General features: G+C 62.5%; 1 protein-coding gene across 1 annotated transcript; it reads left to right on the top strand.

Annotated features, from left to right (window-relative positions):
* The first annotated feature begins 2,246 nt into the window (after positions 1-2,246).
* Positions 2,247-19,977, top strand: PHLDB1 (pleckstrin homology like domain family B member 1). Its single transcript, XM_087969827.1, is given in 25 exon segments — positions 2,247-2,429; positions 5,612-5,691; positions 6,188-6,311; positions 6,398-6,568; positions 10,661-10,778; positions 10,863-11,116; positions 11,119-11,177; positions 11,179-12,156; positions 12,558-12,752; positions 12,871-12,999; positions 13,099-13,236; positions 15,832-15,978; positions 16,065-16,175; positions 16,279-16,368; positions 16,535-16,602; positions 16,717-16,775; positions 17,031-17,132; positions 17,225-17,315; positions 17,317-17,490; positions 17,657-17,747; positions 18,009-18,155; positions 18,382-18,601; positions 18,703-18,788; positions 18,890-18,919; positions 19,411-19,977. Coding segments are annotated over 24 exon segments (3,783 nt in total). The 5' UTR covers positions 2,247-2,429; positions 5,612-5,631; the 3' UTR covers positions 19,552-19,977.
* Positions 19,978-20,253: the final 276 nt, after the last annotated feature.

Below are 20,253 nucleotides of genomic sequence, written 5' to 3'. Positions count from 1 at the left end.
AACCCCTGTGCTTGAGAGGGGCGAGCTAGTCTGAGGCAATGAATGAAGGAGCGTCCTGTTCTGTCCCCCGCTCCACATGAACTGGGACCCACAAAAAACAAGAAGACACGGCAGGCACCTGTTGCCTCTCCAGCCCTGGTGACCGAGGAAGCAGCCGACAGTGTGGGCGCTCAGAGTAGGCTCCAGGCCAGGGCCAAAGGAGCACGCATTTAAGTCACGTAAGAGGTTTTGAGGCTAAACCATGATTGAACTTTGCTTCTGTGTTCAGGAGCCTCAGACTAAAACGGGGTATGTCACGATCCTGGAAAACGTGTGTTTGGTGAGGTGGCCGGTTGCAAGGTCAGGGTTGAAACAAGGGGTCCTTGGTGTGGTCTGAGCTTGCTTGTTTTCATGCAGACGCTTCATTACCACCAGTGTTGATGGCCACGGCTGACTTGGAGGCCTTGGGCCTTCAGTTCTCGTGGTTTAAATCTATTTGTCCAGAGTCCGTCCTGGCAAGTTGGCATTGCACCTTGTCCTGCAGAGCAGCAAGTTGGAAACTTGGCCCTCAGGAGCACTCGGGGAAGGTGATCAAATGCCAGGCCAGATTCTGCACTAGATCTCCCTGCACCCAACCTGTGCCATTTTCCCCGGAGCTGCTGGTCTGCGTACAGTGAAATGTCTTCTGTGACCTGAGCTGTTTATGCTGCAAGCAGAATGTTCTTCATTTTGGGGGGGGGGGGTGTCTACTTTTCCTGTAGGTCAGTTTTAAGGTAAAGAGAAAAGGGCTGGGGGGGGGGATTGCTCCCCCTCCCCTTTATCTAGCATCTATCATTCATCTTGTCTTGAGTAAGCTTGCCTTCAGAAGTTGTGGGTGCTTCATCATTGGAGAGTTTAAAGAAAAGACTGGGTAGCCACCTATCTGAAATGGTAGAGGGTCTCCAGCATAAGCAGGAGGGGCTGGACTAGAAGACCTCCGAGGTCCCTCCCAGCTCTATTCTGATTGAAGTTGGGTTTCAAAATGCATGGGCTCTCTTCTGTGTCCTCTCACAGGTCAGTCACTAGCTGACAAACTCCTGCAAAGGGCCAGGGACCTTCCTGCCACGTGTCTCTTGAGCCGGGCTCTCACCCAGATCCACCTTGCCTGCAGCAACTCTTGCAAACCCTCCTCTGGCCGCTGTGGCTTCACAGCAGGCAGCATCATGAGGTTGATGGTTTCCAGATGTTGTGATGCAATCCTTGCCGAAATAGCTCCAACTCTGGAAACAAGGTGTGCCAGACTCATCTCTTCCCCTGCTCCAGCCAGAGTGCCCGCTGACTTACTCTCTGCCTATCCGTTTTGTAAGGGTTCTAATTTCAAGATTTTAAAATATTATTTCTCATTTTCTGAATAGATTTTATGCCAGGCACTGTAAATATGACATCCCACGCCATAACAATTGAGCTAGCTAGTACTGTCCCCATTCTTCTGAGTGCTGGGTTTTGTTTTGGGGGTTTTTTTAAGCAGAAGGGGGTACCTCTGGACGCAGACAGGGTGAAGCAGGGCCACCAAGTTCCACTATGTTCACTGACCTCCGTTATTAAAGGCCAAAACGGTACTGCCTTCTGGAAGCAAGGCAGAAGCAATCACAGCAATCGGGAAGGATGAAATTCAGGCGGTGCAAAAGGTGTATCACCTTAACTGATGGGAAAGGGCTCGATCAGGCGTCAGGCATCCTAAATTTACTACGGTGAAATCGGTCACCCGGCAGTCGGGTCTTCGAGCTCGTGGGCATTGCTCGGAGTACGTTTGTTTTGGTCGGAGTCCTGGGTGTGTGGTGGCTTCGTTGACGGGAAGCGCCCAGAAGTGCAGCAGAGGCTCAGCACAAAAACGGCCTTAAACATTTAAAAGGCCTCACTGAGAGCAAGTTACTATCCAACCCGCCCCGCCCCGAGGACCGTTAAAGCCTGGTGGTCGCGCCCCCCATCCTCACCGGCGCGGAGCTTTCGAGCGGGGCGGCTTCGCTCTTTGGGGCGCGAATGGCCGCCCTGCAGGGGCTGCTGAGCTTGCTTCTTCTTCGGGCGAACTGCGGCCTGGCCCAGCCCCCGCGGGGCCCTCGCTACGCCCAGCCAAGCGGAGCCGGGCGCGCGGGGCCTTCCCCGGCCCGGCCTTTTCTTCTTCGGCGCCGGCTGTGCCGCGCGGGCTCCGGCTGGAGGAGGCGGGGAGGCGCGCCCACCCCAGCTGCCCGCGGGCCTGGTGGAGCGCGCGCACGCGCAAAGTGGCAGCAAACCGGGAGGGAGGGGGTCTCGCTTGGCGCTCCTCCTTCCTCGGCCGGCGGCCCTTCAGCCCAGGAGGAGCAACGCGGACGGGCGGCGGCGGCGGCGGCACCTCCGAAGACGGCGGGCGTCGAAGGGGCAAGCCTGCTTGACAGGTGCGGGCGACACGGGCGGCCGGTCGTCGTGGCGCGCAGGTAATGCAAGAGGCGCCTCTCCGCTGCCCGGACCACCTTTCGTAACTTCGGACCGGCTGGCCGGAGGCCTTTCCCCCGGGGAGACCTGGCCGGGACTGGCACCCTCGGGCCGGCCAAGCAGGAGATGGAAAGAGCGGCGGCGCCTCTCTCTCCGCTTGAGCCTCCGGCTGAGCGGAGTTGCTGGCCGGCTGACGGAGGCATCGACGGGCCGGCAGCCCCCCTCTCCCCCAGTTCCCCGCCTGCCTGGACGTGGCGCATTCCGCACATTCCTGGCGCCACCGGCGCTGCGGACGGAGGGAGAGCAACGCGGCGCGCCAAAGCCGTTCCTTGGATGCCCCTGCGCTCGGCCCCAGCGGCTGCGCTTTCAGGCGGGAGGAGCCCCCTGCTCCTCGCAGAGCTGCTGGTCTCGGAGGGGCGGCAGTTGCGCGCGACCGGCTCCAGCCTTCCTTTGCGGTTGCTTGGGAGAAAACGGCTGTCCGCTCTCCGGGTTAGGACCGGCGGGGATTCCTGGCGCTCCGGGCTCTGAGCAGGGTGGGGGCTCTGCGCCTCAAAGGAGACCACGGAGTGACCCCAGGACAAGTTTTCACCTTGCAGGGTTGTTGTGAGGCAAGTGTGGGAGGGGCAGCGGTGGTATTGGCCAGCCTGCTTGAATGTTGGGGGTGGGGGCTAATCTGACCTGGGGATCTTGTAGCAGCATCTGACCGAGAGGCAGAAGCTTTGGCCTTGGGGCAGCCACCTCCTCCCCGTCCCTCTCCTTCTCTGGTGGGCCTGAGGAGAAGTCCTTCTGGAAGAGTGCCAGGGCCTGGGAGAAGCTAGTCCGCTCCTGACGCAGGCCAGGCTCCCCCTGCCCCCACCATTGCAGCCTCTTGCCACGGGCCACCCTCTCCTGCAGTGGAGCTGTGGCTGCCCCAGGCAAAGATGCGGGTTTGAGCGGGGAAGCAAGCGGGCCACCAGTCTCGAAAGCTGCCTTCCTCCTTTCCCAGGACCAGTTTCCTCTCTGAATCCAGGAAGGCACTCGGGGAGAACAGATCCACCCTGCTGGTCTTGGCCTCTGGGTGAGCCTAGGCCTGCCTCCTCTTTGGGCTGAGGCAGGGAGCGCAGCCAAGGCTGGGCACAGAGGGGCGCCAAGGGCTGAGCTGGGTTTTTGGAAAGCCTTGACCTGCTGCTGCAGAACAATTTCTGGCAGGGTGGATCTGGTGCTGGCCAGCACAATTGGGACTCCTGCCTTTGGTTGGATCCTGCGTCAGAAGCTCTTCGGAAGTCTGGCTGCCGTGGGCGGCCGGGGTTGGGCTTGTCCTGGCTCCGGCCAAGGGCTGCACCACCCCCACTTTTCCCAGGCTGCCGCCTCCTCCTCTGCTGGCCTTGAAGCCTTTGGTGCTCCTTCAAGGCTGGGAGGGAGTCCGTTGTGCTCTTCCCCCTTTTCTCCCTCTGGCAGGGGGGGTTCAGCAGGAGGGAGAGAGCCATCCTGCAGGCCTTGGCCAAGCCTGGCTGGAGCTCATCCCTTGGCCTTTGCTGCCCAGCCACTCTCAGCCACACAAGGCCCTCATTCTCTGGCAGCCCAGAGAAGAAAGGCGCCTTGTGGCTGACGAGGTACAGCTGCCCCTCCCTCCCTCCCCCAACAGAGCCTGCTTGTCAGGGCTTGTGGCTCTGAGTAGGAAGGAGAGAGAGAAGGGGGGGACAGACAGGCACCCCTCCCCCTCCTGCCCCAGGAGAGCTCCTCTACCTAGGCAAAAGGGCGGGGGGGGGGCAGGAGAGCAGAAGCCCTCCTTGCTCTGGGGAGTGGTACTCTCCTCCTTGGGCAGCTCAAAGGCAAACAAGGCAGTAACCCGCTTCTTGGTCTCCTCCTGGTGAAAGGATGGTGGATTGGGGAGGGGGTTGTGCCAGGAAGGAACTCACCTGAGGCAGAGCCCTGCTGGCCCTCCTGGGCCAGGGCAGGTACTGGGCTTGCAGGTGGCAGCGTGAGGTTTCCCCTTTTGCCCTCAGGAAGGGAGGAACGCTGCGGGATGCTGAATGAAGAAGGAGCATCCAGGTCAGTCGTGTTCTAGACTAGGAAGCCCCTTTACTGGGCGCTTACGGATCAAATTCTGATACTGCCCATCTCACGTTCACTCTGCCAACTTTTAATTTCTCCAAGATTCTTCTGCAGGCAACTGATAAATAGTGGTAGAAGACGAGGAGAGAGTAGCTGGCATGGAAGCAAGGGAATTTGGAATTGGGGTGGGGGCACAGACACCGCAACCAATCTTTGGCAGGTGCAGGAGGGAGCTAAGATTCTCCTAGGGATGCCGCCATGAAAACAAGCCGTGGGTGCCCGAGTGCTTCGTAGTGATAAAACACTACAAAGTGGCTGTATTGGTTGCCATGTTTTCAGAGGGCAAGTGATGATTGTCTCTTGCAGAGAAACACCCAGAAAGCCTTCAGACATTCTACTTGTATACAAGTGTTAAGATTTACATCCCGCCTTTGTTCCAGAAGTGGGGAGTGGAGGCCAGGCTGAGAGAAACTCCCTCCCCCCCCCCCCATGCTAAGGGAGGACATGGACCTGCATCTCCCTGCTACTGCCTTCCTCACTAAAAGGCTCTTATTCACATCTACTTGAGTGTCCTTGTCCACTGGTGACAGTGCCATAGATCCATGAAAATGTGTGCAATGATGCAGTCTAATCATTATAGGGCTACAATATCTTGATGGTTGGGCAGAAAACGATAGAGAGAAGTTAGCTTTTTGTTGAACTTAATCAAGATTAGTTAGTCATTAGGCAAGTTAACCTTGGACGTGCCTGGAGGGCTGCTTAAAGGCTCAGGTGCTGCTCCCTCTTCTTCCCTGCTGCTGAATAGCAACGACTTTGGGTAGCCTTTAAAAGCTGAAGTGCTTACCTTGTTCTTGAGAAATGGGCACAGGGTTATCGGGGCTTAGAGGGGGGGTCCTCTCTTGGGAGATGTTTCTCCTGGACCTCAACTGGCAGAGCAACCATCCCCGCCCTCCCTCCCTCCCTCCCTGCAGGGAATGGAGGGCGAGGACCAGAGGCCTCCCCTTCCTAGGAGCAGCCTTGACCTGTCCTGGTTCCAGCCTGAGGATGGCCCGCAGGGCAGCAGGGGTGTCTTGCACACACGGAGCTGGGATCTCTGGCGCTGTGTGGCCTGGCACTTCGGACACTTCAGCTGCCCCCCTTTCCCTCCTAGGCCAGAGGAGGAGCCCCAGCATGGAGACTTGCAAGCAGAACTTGGCGGAGCCCCCCTGCCAAGTGCAGAAGCCCATCCAGGTGAGCCGGTGCCCGGAGAGAACCCCTTGCCCGTCAGAATGTGCTGGTCCTCCCAAGTGGCAGTGGTGGCTCAGCAGGGGGCCCATCCTGTCCTGAGGTTTTGCAGACCGGAGAGTTGAGCCAAGGAGTGGGAGCGGGAGGGCCCCCCCCTTGGGAAGCCCTCCCCGAGCCAGCCAGTGCTAACGCCTGCTCAGCTTGCTTCCCCTCTTGCCTTTTCCTACCTTTCCTGGCAATCACCTTCAACCTGCCTGGCTGGAGGATGGCAATTAAGAGGGAGGGAGGAGCCAAAAGAGAAGCCAGGCTGCCCTCTGCTCTTGCCCACTCGAGGACCAGGGATGAGTGCCTGGGGAGGGGCAGACCCTGGGACACACAGCCAGAGCATCTTTGCCTGCACCCATCCGCACTGACCCCCCCCCCGCCCCAACCTGGCTGAATCCACTGGCTATTCTTGAAGGAGGAGGGGGCCGTTCGACAGCCTTTCTCCCCTGCCCTGCAGAACAGCCTCCTGGACCTGACCGAGACGGGCCGAGGCCTGAAGGTGCAGACACAGAAGCCGCACCTGGTGAGCCTGGGCAGCGGGCGCCTCAGCACTGCCATCACTCTGCTGCCTCTGGAAGAGGGTATGTCTGCAGTCTCGGGGGCCTTCCCTGCTCTGCTGCCCCTTGAAGGAAGAGTGTCCCCCGCACTCACACCTCCTCCTTTGCAGGCAAGACTATCCTGGGCTCCGCTGCTGGGGACATCGTGCTACAGGGGGCTGGGGTGGCCCCCCAGCACTGCTTCATTGAAAATGCGTGTGGGACCCTCACCCTGCACCCCTGCGGTCATCCCTGTGCCATCGACGGGCAGCCAATCACCCGCCCCACCCGCTTGTGCCAAGGTAAGGAGAGGCGAGGCTCTGCTGGTTGGGCACAGAGAGACCTGCGCCCCCGTTAGGCTGCCTCGGGCCAAGTCCATCCGGCCTCAGAGCTGGTCATCCCGATGGGACCCGCATTAGTGCACAGTCCCTCTGGCCTTTGCGTCTTCCGACAAGTGTGGGCCACTCCATTCCCTGGCTGGTGGGCTTCCAGTTGGGCTCAGCCTAGCGCTGCTAAGCTCTGGAGTTTTGGGGAGTGTCCAAAAAAGAGACATGCTCCCTCCCTGCCCCACAGCTCTGGGGAAACACGGCAGACCCACACCAAGCCTTAAGGCAGAGGGCATCTGCAGGAAGGAACCCCGCAAGGGTGGCGTAGGAGCTCTTTTGAGTGTGGCAGGGCAATGGTCAGTCTCCTGGGTCAACACTGAGCAGGGAGCTTTGATCATCACCATGGCAACCCCATCCCTGGCAAGGGGAGCAGCTTTGCTGGCACAAAGGAGAGGGAGGCAAGAGTTGGGCGGTGGGAGGGGCATCCTTTCCATCACCCAAGGCTGGGCAACTGCGAAGCAAGACCCTGCCCAGCCATCGCCTGCCAATGCGGCCCCAGCTGACCTCTGCTCTCCTCCAGCAGCTGCTTGGCCCAAGCAACCCTGGGCCTGGGTTCACAGTGGCCCCTCCCGTGGCTAGCTGTGTAGGGCAGGATCCCCGCTCCCTGACATACTGATCCTAACTCTGACGGTCTCAGAGGGGAAAGTGACACATCGTTATATCCAGAGGAAGCTGCAGAAGCTCCCTCTAAAGAGTGGGACTTCCTGGCCAAGAGTGGCTGCAGAGTCAGGCCATGGGCCCCGTCTGTTTTGGGGGCTGACTGGGAGGGGCCTCTGTAGATGCCTCCCCATCTCCCTTTCCATCCAAGCTACTGGTCTGCAGTTTAGCAGGAGGTCCTCGGTTTACAACGGCTCTTGGGGCCAGAATTGCGAATCACTCCATGATGCAGTCAGAAAGTGCAACGTTACACACTTGCGCCGCTTAGTGATGGGTGATTCTGGCAGTCCCAATGGCCGTTTTACGTGAATCACTGCAGGTCGGTGAAGAAAGAATGGCAGGGAAGGAATGCTTGAGGGCTCTACGGGGCAGAGCTGGGGAAGAGCCCCCTCGAGGGGAGAGTTAGGGGGGGTGAGCACTGGTCCCCCACAGCTGTCCACCCCTCCCCCCATTTCAAGTTAATTCCTTCTTGCTGTTTCTCATCTGGACTGCAACAGAAACCAGCAAGTCAACTTTTCCAAGGACTCATCACTTCCTGCCTGAATCATATTTTTGGTCTGATGAGACCCTGGAAAGAGAACATTGTCAAAGGAATCGCCCCAAAGCCTTGACCGGGGAGGAGCCAAGTGGCTTCTCTCCTCCTGGAGGGCGGCCTCTGTCCCCCTTCATCCCTTGGCAGCCAGCAGCGGGTGGGGCGCCCTTGGCTGCGCTGGAAGGCCAGCAGACTCAGACTGGCTGGGGGGGAGGGGGGATTCCCGCCTTCCCGCCCCGCACACTTGGCGCTCCTGCAGGGGATCCACGGAGAAGCCGCCTGGCCCTCGGGCGCCCGGATGGAGCTCTCCTCGCTGGCCGGAAGGCCGAAGCTGCCCCCCACGCGAGCTTCCGCGGCCAGGAGCGGCAGAGACCGCGGGCTCCGCTTCCTCCAGCTCCCCCCAGTCCGGCGGGGCGCCCAATTGCCCGACCGCCTTCCCCCGCGACGGGAAGCCTCCGCAGCAAGCGAACGGGCGCCGGGAGGAGGGCCCCGCTTCGGCGGGCGGGGGAGCCACCTGTCGCCCCGGCGAGAAAGCTGCGGGGAGCGGGGCGCGCGGGGCAGGAGCGCCGCAGGGGCCAACGGGACGCGGCGCCCGGCAGAGCAGCCAAAGCGCAGCGCCCAGGGGCCGCCTTGGCACGGAGCCCGCCTCCCCGCCTCCGCCCACGGCTCGCTCGCCGCTAGTTTTCGCAATCCCGGAGGCGGCCGGCGACGCGACGGGCGGCCCCGGGGAGGCGTCGCCTCCCACCCGGCCGACCCAGCCTCTGCCCACCAAGCGGCCGTTCGGGGCGGAAGGCGAGCCGCGGCCTTCCAAGGAGCCGAACCCCCATGGAAGCTGCTGGGCTGCGAGGAAAGTCGGGCGGGATCCGGAGAGCTGCGGGCTCTGGCCGGCCTCCTTCCTCCCAGCGCGGGTCGGGCAGCTCAGCCTTGCGGCCCCCTCCTCTCCCCTCCCTTTCCCGGCTGGACGGCAGCTGCTGGGATGAAGCGGTGGGGGCCCAGGGGAGGGCGCGGGGGCTCTGGCCTTAGGCGGCCCCTCGGAGACCTCCCCCAAGGCAGCAGAGCGAGCGGGCCTGGCCTCCAGTTCCTAGGCGGGCAGGAGAAACCCAAGCGCCTGCTTGGCTTAGGTTGTCCCGAGGGCGGCAAGGGAGGCTGACTTGCCTTCTGAAGCAGGGACTGGGCTGCGGGTCCAGGACGCTCCTGGGCTCCGTCTGCAGTTGGGGTTGCCGCTGAGCCCTTGGAGGCCCCAGGTGCCTTTGGGGCCCATTTCTTGGGCACGTGCTCTGAGAGCCCCCCTTCAAGTATGCCAGGCCCCCTGTAAGGGTCCCACAGCCCACTTTGCTGGGGGTCAGTCTGATCTTGTGCAGAGAAGGGCTGGGGGCAATCATTGTGGGGGGGGAGGCGGTTAGACCAGAGGAGCTTCCCTTAGCACAGACAGCAGGGCTCCGTTTTCAGTAACCTTCCATTTCATTTGTTTGCTCCAGAATTGGCCAGAGAATTGGTGCCAACGGAGTCGTGTCCCCCCCCCCCACTTTGCCTGGGGAGTTTGGGGCTCAGACTAACTGAAGACTGAGCGCTGTTGCTGCCTGCCTTGCAAGAGGGACGGCTGAGGGGCCTTCCAGGCAAGCCGTGCCCCCTTGGCCAAGGCAAAGCCTCTATATCGCCCATATTAGGGGAGGGCGCAGGCGTGTCTGCTGGGGCCGTGGCATGGTATTCCCTCAGGCACCGCATTCAATGTAGCTCAGGCTCAGCGCTGCAGCTGGCACAGTTGCTTAGTGGCTCAGGTGGATTGGAAAGCTGGGGAGAGGAGGAGGAGGAGGAGACCCCGGGGTCTTTGGTTACCATCTACTTTTCCAACACTGAGCCTGGCTGTGGCCAGAGCTCCCACTGGCCTCCCACTCTCTACCACATGAGAGGGTTGCCAGCTGGATGCCTGCCACAGGTCCCCTCTGGCATGGAGCAGCCACCCCCAGAGTTTCAGTGACCACTTGGCCCTTTCCTGGCCAGGCCCGGCTGTTGCACCCAGGGTAGGACTGGCTGGAATGGGGCTGCACAGGCATTGCGGGAATGTGAACTTGTCTCAACCCCACTGAGCAGCTCCACATGCTTTTATTGGGACGGGTTGCAATCCTGGGATCCGGCAATCCGGTTGTGCTGGGACGCCTCCTTGTTTTTCAGCAAATTAGGGAGGCATCTGCCTGGGTCACTTCCAAACCACAGCTGGACGTTCTGGACTTTTAAAAATGCCTTCAGTCTATTTTGACCAGGCAACACTTCCTGCATGTCTCCGTCAAGGGCGCCGCCCCATTCTCTGCACCCAGCCTGTCCCCGTGTGGGCTGGGGAGCCATCAGCAATCGTGTCCACTGGAGGGGGTGGAGTGTCAGGGTAGGAAGGATTGCTTCTCATGTTCAGCACCAGAAACTAAAGAGCACTTGGGGAGGGATGGTCCGTTGAGAGCAGCTTCAGGCCCATTCGTATGGAGTTCCACAGAGAACCCCCCCCCCAAGGAAGGGCCAGTTCTGGCATGAGCCAGCTAGGAGGGCTGAGATGAGTTGCAGGTGTGGGCAGAGGGTCTTTCCTGGGCTTTGCAGTGGGGGGCAGTGGTGCCCTGGCCTCCTGGCCACCCTAGCAGCATTGCTGAGGCCTCTGAGCAGTCCCCAAAGGCAGCCCCACAGAAGGCGCACTGCAGCTGCCCAGCAGTAGGACGCCCTGAGACCTGCAGGAGCCAAAGCCGCCTAGCGCTTTCCAGAGGTGGCTGCCGCTCTCGGGCACAGCGGTACCTGACCTCTCGGGTCTGCTTGGCTGATGGGGCTCCTTCCCGCAGGGCACGTGATCTGCCTGGGCCGGGCGACCTTCCTCCGCTTCAGCCACCCGGCAGAGGCCAAGCGAATGAAAAGCCAAGCGGTGCCGGATGAGTGGCAGAGCCCAGGGGCCCCGCATGGGCTGGGAGCAGGTGGGTCCTTTGCTGGTTGGGGTCTGGGGGCTCGGGGCTCTGGCCCCAAAGGGGGAATGGGGAGTGAGCTGAGGCTTCTCCCATCTGAGACTCCATCTCTTGGCAGCAGCGGCAGCAGCAGCGTGGCCGAGCCCCCCCAACGGCAACTCCCAGGGGGCATCGCTCTCCTGGTCAGCTCCATTGAGAGGGACCTGCAGGGCATTATGGATTCCTTGGTGCTGCAGGAGGAGAGAGGGGCCGGGAGGACCCCAGCCCCAACAGCCGGGTCTCCTGCAACGGCGGGGGGCTGCTCCCTTCTGTCCCCGCCCCAGAGCCCTGGCCACACCTCCAGGCTGCCCCCCATGAGAACGCTTCCTGTGGCCCCTTCTCTCCACTCTCCTCCCCTGCCAGCAGCAGCAGCAGCAGCAGCGGCTGCCGGAGCCCCTTGTCCAGCTGGCGAGAGAGGGTCCCTGCCCTCCCCCTGCGGTGCCTGTCCGATCCTCCAGCTACGGCCACGCTGCCTTGTCGCCCCACGGCAGTTCCAGAGGCTTCCTAAGCTCTGCTTGCAGCTCAGGGAGCCCCGGGCCGAGAGGAAGGTCCGGCGGGATGGCCCCACAAGCCCCCTGCCAAGGCGCAAGGATTCCCGTCCCAGCCAGCATGGGGCCTCCCCACGGAAGGAGAACCCACTGGGTAGCCCTCGCCCACCATCTCCTGGGAACCCCTGCTTGGCCAGGGCTTTCCAGCTGCCCGGCGTGCTGCAAGGCAAGGCTGCGGCCCTCCAGGGCCCGGGACCCGGCCCCTTCCCGGAAAGGCTGCCGGTCAGGGTTTCCCGACCAGCCCAGCCGGGGGAGTCAGCCTGCCAAGGGTCGGAGCTGCCAGGTGTGGCCCCTCTGTCCAGCCGGGCCCAGCGGCTCCCTGAGAGTCCCCAGCTCAGCCGGCGGCCCCTGGAGGGCATGTGGGACCTCCCCCCCCCTCAGCCCGGCCCTGGTGCACCGGGCAGCCTCCCGGCCCCTGGAAGCAGCCTCTCCTCGCAGGGCAGGCTTGGGGAGAGTGCCAGGGGGTGGCGGAGGGAGGCGTCTTCCACCCCGCCCTCCTCCTGCCTGAGGAGCCGCAGCCGCTCGCCCCCCTCCCTCCCTGGAGAGCCCACCCAGCGCAAGCCCCACGGTGAACCCGGCCTCGGCTCTGCCTCCAGCTTGGCTTCCCTCGTCCTGCCTTCGGATTCCCCCCAGCCACGCTGCCAGGGGCCTGGGGAGTCCCGGTTGTTGGGCCCCACATGGGAGCGGAAGGAGAGCAACTCCAAGCGGCTGGGTGCGCACGAGAGCAGCCTGCTGGAGTACCACCGATGGCAGCGCCAGGAGCGTCTCCGGGAGCAAGAGATGGAGCGCTTGGTGAGCAGGGGTCGAGCCTGGTGGGGAGCTGGGGGGGGCTGGTACGAAAGAGTCAGATTTGTCCTCTCAGGCTGGGATGGGTGCAGGGGAGAAAATGGGTCAGGCCAAAGCAGGGGAGCTGCTTTGGGAGGAGGGAGAAGCTCTGGCGCCTTCCCCGCATGCTGTGCTGGGCATAGACACAACCGGGGTGACACAGCTGGCGCAACACCTGCTGTAAGCCAGCCTGCTCCCTCCTGGCAGGGAGGCTGGTAGGGACAGAGCACCTTGGGTAAGCCTGGCCGGGGTCGGTCCAGTAGCAAGCCCAGTTGGCACGGGATCTGGGGGAAGGGCGTTCAGGTGCCCGGCCCCTCCTTCCACCTCACCAGCCTCTTGTGGCTCTCGCTTTGTCTCTGGGCAACCAGGAGCGCCAGCGGCTGGAGACCATCCTCAGCCTGTGTGCCGAGTACAGCAGGGGGGAGGCTGAGCTGGGCCAAGAGGGCAGCGCCAATGCTGCTGATGGGGCGCTGCCCCTGCCAGGGAGCAGGCCCCCCCGGGAGCGAAGGGAGGAGGAGAGCTTGCAGGAGGAGAGCAGCAGCACTGAGAGCGCCGGCCAGGAGGTGAGGAGGTGGGCAGAGGGTCTCTGCGGTGCCATGGCCTGGGAGGTGACCTTCCCCTCTGGAGGGAGGCTTGGAAAGCCCTTGCCCACCCATGGAGGGGTTGCCACTTCCTCTGCAGCACGAGGTGCCACCCACTCCGGAGCTGGCCCTTCTGGAAGAGGAGCACACCCGCCTGCTGGCCAGCGCAGACCACCTCAAGAGCCGCCTGGAGGGGCTGGAGCAGCAGCTGCAGGAGACTGCTTGGGAGGTGAAGCTGTCCTGCCGAGAGACTGGCAGTGCCGCCCACCCTGGGGGGTTAAGCTGGTGGCTGGCGGTGCTCATGCAGCTGCCCTTCTGCCCTGCCCAGGCGGAGATGGAGCAGGCCCTCCTGCAGGGCGAGCGGGAAGCCGAGATGCTGCAGCTGCAGCAGGAACAGCAGGCGGTGCAACTCCTGCAGGAGCAGCTCTCGGGCCTGGATGCCGGCACTCGCCACGAGCGGGAGAAGGTAACTGGCCGGGGAGCCTCCAGCCTAGCAGATTGCTGCCCTGGCGTAGCAGGAAGGGGTGTTTTCCTAGTCCCTGGAGGAAGCCCTGATGAGCTTGGGGGAGAAAGCCTTTGCGTGTCTCCAGGAAGAAGCCACGGGCAGCCTGGCAAACTGACACATCGGCCTGACCTCTGCCTCCTCTTGGCCGGGCAAAGGTGCCCATGGGGGCGTGTTTCCTGGGTCCCCCAATCTTTGCTCTCACAGGGAGCCTGAGGGGCAGCACCCACTCCGAAGCCCAGCCACTAACATCCCGACTGACACTAACTCTGCCAACCCCTCTCCTCCCTCTCTTGCTCCTCCCACTCTTGCTCCGCCTGCTCGCAGCTTGGGGGGGGATGTCTGTGTGGGCCAGGAGAGGCCGAGCCCAGGCCCAATTGTGCCTTCTTGGAAGCCACCAGTGCTTGGCCATTGCAGGCCGTCTGGGGTGGCAGCTCCAATCCGCTTGGGAAGAGGTGACAGAACTGGAGCCCCCCCTCTTTTTGTACCCCTGCCTGAGAAGAGACCGCCTGGCCGAGTCCTTGGGGACAGGCTGGTCACCCCAGCCCAGACCCCGTCTCTGAGAAAAGCTTGACAAGCTGAGCTGCCTGGGGAGAGCAGGCGATGCCCCGGGCTTGTTTGTCCCACCCAGGCTTTACCTGGGGAGAGCGTTCGCCTGCTTTGCGCCTGGAGGCTGGGGAGTCCTTCCACGTGGAGCCCAATCCTGAGGCTGGTTCCCAGGCTGAGCAGCCCTGGGGGACCAAAGTCGGCTGCATTGGCAGAGTTTGTTCTCTGGTGCTCATCATGTTGCACTGTCGATCCTGGGTTTGCCAACCCTGGAAAGGAAAGGCAGCGATCACGGGGGTCAGGCAGGTTCCACCCCTCATCTCGCCTCTCTTGAGTGCCTCTGCTGGAGAGACCAACCCTCAGCCTGACCAAAGCCTGCTTCTTAGGGGATGAAAACCACGACCCGTGTCCTGACTCCCAGAGCCACTTATTTGAAAATGGCTGCCGTGTCTCTCTCCCCCCACCCCGTTTCCTCCAGGCTAAACCTACCTGACCAACGCCTCCACCTGTTCCTTGTAGGTCTTTTCTTCCAGGCCCCTTATCGTCCTGGTGACTCTCCTCTGGGGCACATTCCAGTTTGTCAGTCTCTGTCCTAAGTGTGGTGCCCAGAACTGGACACAGTCTCCTAGGTATGGTCTGATTAACACAGAATAAAGAGGCACCATCACTTGGCTTGACCTCCACGCAGCTTCAGCCGGCTTTTACTTTTCGGTAGCAACACCACCTGCGGCTCATGTTCATCAAGACCCCCGGTCCTTTTACGCATCCCCTGCCCAGTACGGCCCCTGTCCCCGCCTGCCATCCCACGCTGACGATTTTGCTTTTCCATACTCGGATTAAAGCTTTGCATTTCTCCCAGGTGAAATTCGCCCCTTTGAATTTCATTGCTTTTTGTCCAGCAGTCAAGCTTGTCCAGAGGCTCCTGGCCTTGGTCTAGGCAGGGTTACTCCTTCCTGGCCCTGGACACTTTGGCATCATCCCAGGGGCTTCCAATGCAGGCGTCACCCAGCCGTCCTCAGGGTGTTTTTGAAGTGGGGGATAGACGTAGAGCGAGACCTTCCCTGGGCTACAGAAGCGCCTCGGGCACAAGTCTGGGTCGGCCCTGCTTGAGGCGCATTTCCCTCGGCTGACTCGCCTGAGCTTCCAGCAGCCCAGACGTTGCCAGGAACTGGAACGGAGGTTCCCCCAAGGGCCAGACGGGCCTCTCGTGTCTTCAGCTTCACTGCTCAGGCTTGCTTGCAGGGCAAGGGGGCTTCCAGGCGCCTGGGGCAGAGGCGAGGCGAGATCAGTTGGCAGCTTCTCCAAGGCCGGACTTTGCACCAAAGAACAAAGACAGGTGTCGCTGCCCTGGCAGCTGCCGGGGAGGGTGGGCTGGCAGACCCTTAACCCAAGACCCTGGCTAACCCCTTATTTGCATGGCCTGCTCCCAAGAAGCCCGTTTTCTCCTCTGTCTCCCCTCCGTGTGTCGTTTTCTCCCGGCTTCAGGAGAGGGCGAGGGTGGATGCAGAAAGGAAGGCGCTTGAGACACTGCGGGCGTTTTACTCTGAGCTCAAGAGCCAGCTTGAAAACTGCCCAGAGTCAATGAGGGAGCAAGTGAAGGACCAGATGCAAAGGGTCAGTGTCTCCTCTACCCCTGCCCACCTTCAGTGGGGCAGGGGAAGCTAGCCCAGGCCCACCGGCAGCAGTGCCCCTCCAGAGGCTCAGCAGGAGCCCCCCGTCTCACACACAATGGCCTCAGCAGCCTTGGGGCAAAAGGGACGGAGCGCAAGGGCAGCTGGCCCACAGAATGGATCTTGCTGCCCAGCCTCGGGAGGAAGAGGGGGTGCCAGCCAACCCCCACCCTCCTCGTTTTGGGCTTGTCCTGTGATAGTTGAGAGGGGGGTCCTCGGGGAGTCTAGAGGACGCTGGCCGACCCCACACCTGCAGAGAGGCTGCCAGCTGTGCTCCCTGGCAGGAACCCATCAGGCCAGCGTTGCCCAGACTGGCTCCTCTAAGCAGCCGTGTCCTGCACAGGAAGCGGAGGCCCTGGAGACGGAGACCAAGCTCTTTGAAGACCTGGAGTTCCAGCAGCTGGAGAAGGAGAGCCGCTGGGAGGAGGAGGAGCAGCGTGAGATGCTGCACAGCGAGGCGCAGGGCCACCACCGTCTGGCCCTCCGGGAGGTGAGCCCAGAGCCCCTGCTTGCAGAGCCTGCAGAGCCCGTCTGTCCGTGGCTCCGCTCAGCATCCCTCCTTTCTCCCTGCTGCAGGAACGCATGGCTGCCCTCGAGGGCCAGGCGAAGCAGCTGCGGCTGCAGGCTGCTCAGGAGGCCGACCGGCTGCACCAGGAGAGGAGGGCCACCCTGCAGCGGCTCCAGCAGGTGGGCCACAGGGCAAGGAGCAGCGGTTGCAGAGGAGGCCCGGCTCTCGTGGCCATGGGGAGGCTGTTTCCGCTGACCCTCCCCTCCCTGCTTTCCCCAACAGGAGAAGGAGGCCCTCCTGGCGCTGGAGCAACGGTTCTGTGCGCTCACTGGCAGTGCCGCATTCCCCAAGGGCTCCAGCCACCTCCAAGAGGTTCGAGGGGGCTAGGGCAGCCTGGGGAGAATGTGCCCAAGGAGCTACGGCAGGGCTTGGGGCATGGCCTGGAAGGGCTGCCCCCTTGGTCAAGGGAGGGTGCTGGAGGTGGGACCCAGGCGCAAGAATGGCAGCACCCGCCCTCTCACATACTCTCCCCCGTCAGGCCCACAGCAGGAAGAGAGAGACGGGCTTTGAGCTGCAGAGGGTATTTGACCCCTTGGCCCATGTCAGGTCAGCTTCCACAAACCCTGCTTGGGCTGAATGCAGGCCCTGTTGAGGCCTCAGGGGCCGCATTTCCAATGCTCCCCCAGCCGTTCTTCCCCCTCTTCTCTGTGGTTCCCACAGCCGTCCCTTTGCACTTGTAAATGGGGTGCACTTGGCATTCCTGGTCTGGACCCCCGCAGGCCCGGGCAGTGGCTCCTCGACTTGTGTCCTGGAGCAGTCTGGCCAGCAGCCCTCCCAAAGCTCAGCTCTGGCCTGGGTCTCTTGAGCCAAGATGGACAGGAGGTGCAGCAGCCCAGCTGGCCCCAAAGCAGGGGGCCACCCCTCTGGCCACAGACCCTCCTGCAAGGACACCTTCTTCGGTCAGTCCAGCCACTGTGGAAGCGGCTTCTGCCCCCCCGCACCGCTTGAGCACTCCCAGGGCTTTCTTCCCACAGGGCTCTCCAACCGCAGTGGGCAGAAGCGGCAGCTCCCCCACAAGCTGACCAGCCCCCTCCTCGACCTCGGGAGGAAGCGTGAGGCGTCCCTGCACCACAAGGGTGGGTGATGCCTCTACGGGGCCCTGGTCCCTCTCGGTGGGTGGGTGGAGTCCTGCTGGCACTGAGCCCCCTTTCCCTGGGCCTCTTGGCAGGGCATCAGGCTGTTCAGGAGCAATGGCAGCGCCTGGCTGAGCCGAAGCAGAAGGCAGCTGTGGAGTGCCAGGCCCTGCGGGGCAGGGCCCTCTCCTCCCCCTTGTGCCCCCTCTGTCCTCCACCATCACCCCTTCCTGGGCCAAGGTCAACTGGCCGATGACCCCGAGCCAGCCTACGACACCCTCAGCCTGGAGAGCTCGGACAGCTTGGAGACCAACCTCTCCCTGAGTGGGAACTCCGCCTGCTCCCGGGACAATGCCTGCAGGTCAGCCCCCTCGGCCCCTGGGCTCCTGCCAGGGCTGCCCCCCTTCCAGGTTCTCCCTCTGGGGGGGCCGCGCGGCTGGCTGGCTGCTAAGTGCAGACCCTCCTGGGCCGGGAGAGGCGGGCTGGCGGCTGCGCAGGCAGGCGATGACAAGTGGTTGGCCTTGCAGTGCCAGTGGGGCAGATGCCAGGAAGATCGAAGAGATGGAGAAGCAGCTGATGGAGGCCCAGGCTGAGAGGTTCCGCCTGATGGAGTCGCGAGTGAGCGCGGGAGCAACAGCCTCGGGATGGGGTTCAAGGGAGCCGGTCCCCACCAGCTGGCCCTTCCAAGCCAGTTGGGGAGGGGGCTCGAGGCGGGTGGTTCCCTTCTCCCTAATGAATTCTGCCCCCATCCCCTTCCTCAAGCGGCAGGGCTGCCCGGGGTGGGTGGGACAGGGGTGGGTAGGCAGCTTCTGAACATGGCTGGGGAGGGCAGCTGGGGGTACTGAGGGGGCGCAGTGGCCCACCCTTCTGTCCCGGCAGGAGCAAGAGATGGAACTGCGTCACCAGGCCTTGGAGGACGAGCGGCGGAGGCGGGAGCAGCTGGAGCGGCAGCTGCGGGATGAGACAGCGCAGCGGCGGCAGCTGATTGACAGAGAGGTTAAGATGCGGGAGAAGCAGCTGGCTCAGGTGTGCAGGGCAGGGCTGTCAGGTTCCCCATGGAGAGGGAAGGCCTGTGCCTATCCTGGCACACCTGGCCAAGGAGGAGGCGGAGGCCCCGGGAGGGTTCTCTCTGGGGTCTGGGAGGCCGGCGTTGAGCTTGGCACAGGCGGACTTTCTTCCTGGCTGCAGGAGTTGGGGGGCAAAAGGACTTTGCCAGCGCTGCTGCCAGCTCCACTGCTCCCCCGTTCTGCAGGCTCGCCCCCTGACCCGTTACTTGCCCACCCGCAAAGAGGACTTTGACCTGCGCTTGCACATCGAATCCTCCGGCCACAGCGTGGACACCTGCAGCCACATCATTCTCTCGGAGAAACTGTGCAAAGGCTACCTGGTCAAGATGGGAGGCAAAATCCGGTCCTGGAAGAAGCGCTGGTTTGTCTTTGACCGCCTGCGACACACCCTCTCCTACTACGTGGGTGAGGCTCCCCAGTCCCGACACGGCCAGCCCCCTGCCGCACTCTTCCTCTTGGCCCTCAGACTGGCTTCAGCCGCCTGCCTCTTCCTCTCCCCCCTGCAGACAAGCACGAGGCGAAGCTGAAGGGCCTCATCTATTTCCAGGCCATTGAGGAGGTTTACTATGATCACCTCCAATGCGCAGCCAAGGTGAGACCCAGCCTGATCAGGGAGGTGGCAGGGGGGCACCGAGTGGAGCCCTAACAGACCCCCCCGGGACTGTGCTTCACCTGCCTTTCCTCCTCCCGCAGAAGAGACTCTTCCCTCCCAGCCTGTCCATGGTAGGGACCCATCCGTTTCCTCTGGCTAGCCCAGCAACCCTGCACGATCGATCCTGAATCCCTGAGCTAACAGAGCCATCCAGGAGGGGAACATTTGGGCTGAAACTCCTTAGGGACTGGGGCAGGGGGGCAGCACCGGGGGCAGACTAGGGCACCATCTCATCAGTCAACCTCCGCAGGGCTCAGGTAGCGTGCAGCCCCCTCGGCCTCAGGGCACCGCCTGAAGGCTAACGCTGAAGGCTGCGTGGGCTTCTTTGGGGCACATTTTGGCTGCCTGGGCAAAGCTTACCCATAGCTCTTGCGTTGCATCACTGCCATGCGGCGCCTTGCCTGCCCCGCCCCCGCAGTGCCTGTTCCCGGAGCGTCGTGTAGCATCGAGAGCCTTTGCTGCTCTCTCTTCAGGGGAGGTTTTGTGGGGGCCACTTCCGCCGCCTTCTGTGCCCTTGAGCAGGCGTGGCTTAGGGTTGGGGTCCTCTCCCTTCTCTTGGCAGAGCCCCAACCCTGCCCTCACCTTCTGCATCAAGACCCACGACCGGCTCTACTACATGGTGGCCCCCTCAGCAGAAGCCCTGCGCATTTGGATGGACGTCATTGTCACGGGGGCCGAAGGCTACACCCAGTTCCTGAGCTGAGGCAGCAGAGCCATGAATGGCCCCAGAGGGCCGAGAAGCTGTGGCTATCCCTCCGAAGCTTCCCAGGGATGGCCTCCGTCAGCAGACCTGGCCCCCTCTGCCATGGGTGCCTGGGGTGGGCATGCGGGTGGCGAAAGCAGGGCCCCTGTTGGCAGCCTCTCCTGCCCATCACCAAACTCCAGGAGGAAACCTGGAACCGCCACGCTCAGGCTTTGCAGGGCAGGGCTGGCTGCCCCCACCGCCGCCGGCCCAGGCCAGTGCAGAGAAGGCCCAGAAGGTCATCTTGGCTCTCTCATCTGCAGGGCTGCCCTGCAGGAGCGACTGGGAAGGGTTCCCACGGGCAGCTTGGGGGTGCTGAAATTGCTGGCAAGAGTCTTTGCAGCCAAGAGACAGGAAAGCAGAATAAAAGCCTTTTGCGTACTTTCATCCACATGGTCCTTTTGTCATGAAAAGAACTGGCTCAGCCCATCAGCCCATCAAAGCACAAGACCGGAGCCAAGAGAAAGAGCCACAGCACACACGGCCCCCTTCAGGGCGGAGGGCCACTTCTCAGGTCTGACTCACCATTTCCCACCATGGTGAAGTGGACGTCAACGATGGGGGGAGGCTGCCTCTTCCTGGGATTCCCCAGCAAGCAGCCCAGAAGCCCCCCCGCCCCCCCCCACACACAGGCAGCCTTGTGACTCTTGAGTCACAGGTCCC

The sequence above is a fragment of the Notechis scutatus genome, chromosome 7 (genome assembly GCF_049901735.1).
Source record: "Notechis scutatus isolate UNSWTSFEM ecotype Mainland chromosome 7, rNotScu1.2, whole genome shotgun sequence".
In the NCBI taxonomy this organism is placed as follows: domain Eukaryota; kingdom Metazoa; phylum Chordata; class Lepidosauria; order Squamata; family Elapidae; genus Notechis; species Notechis scutatus.
The sequence above is the reverse complement of the archived record's forward strand: the minus strand, read 5'-3'. Positions and strand labels throughout refer to the sequence as shown.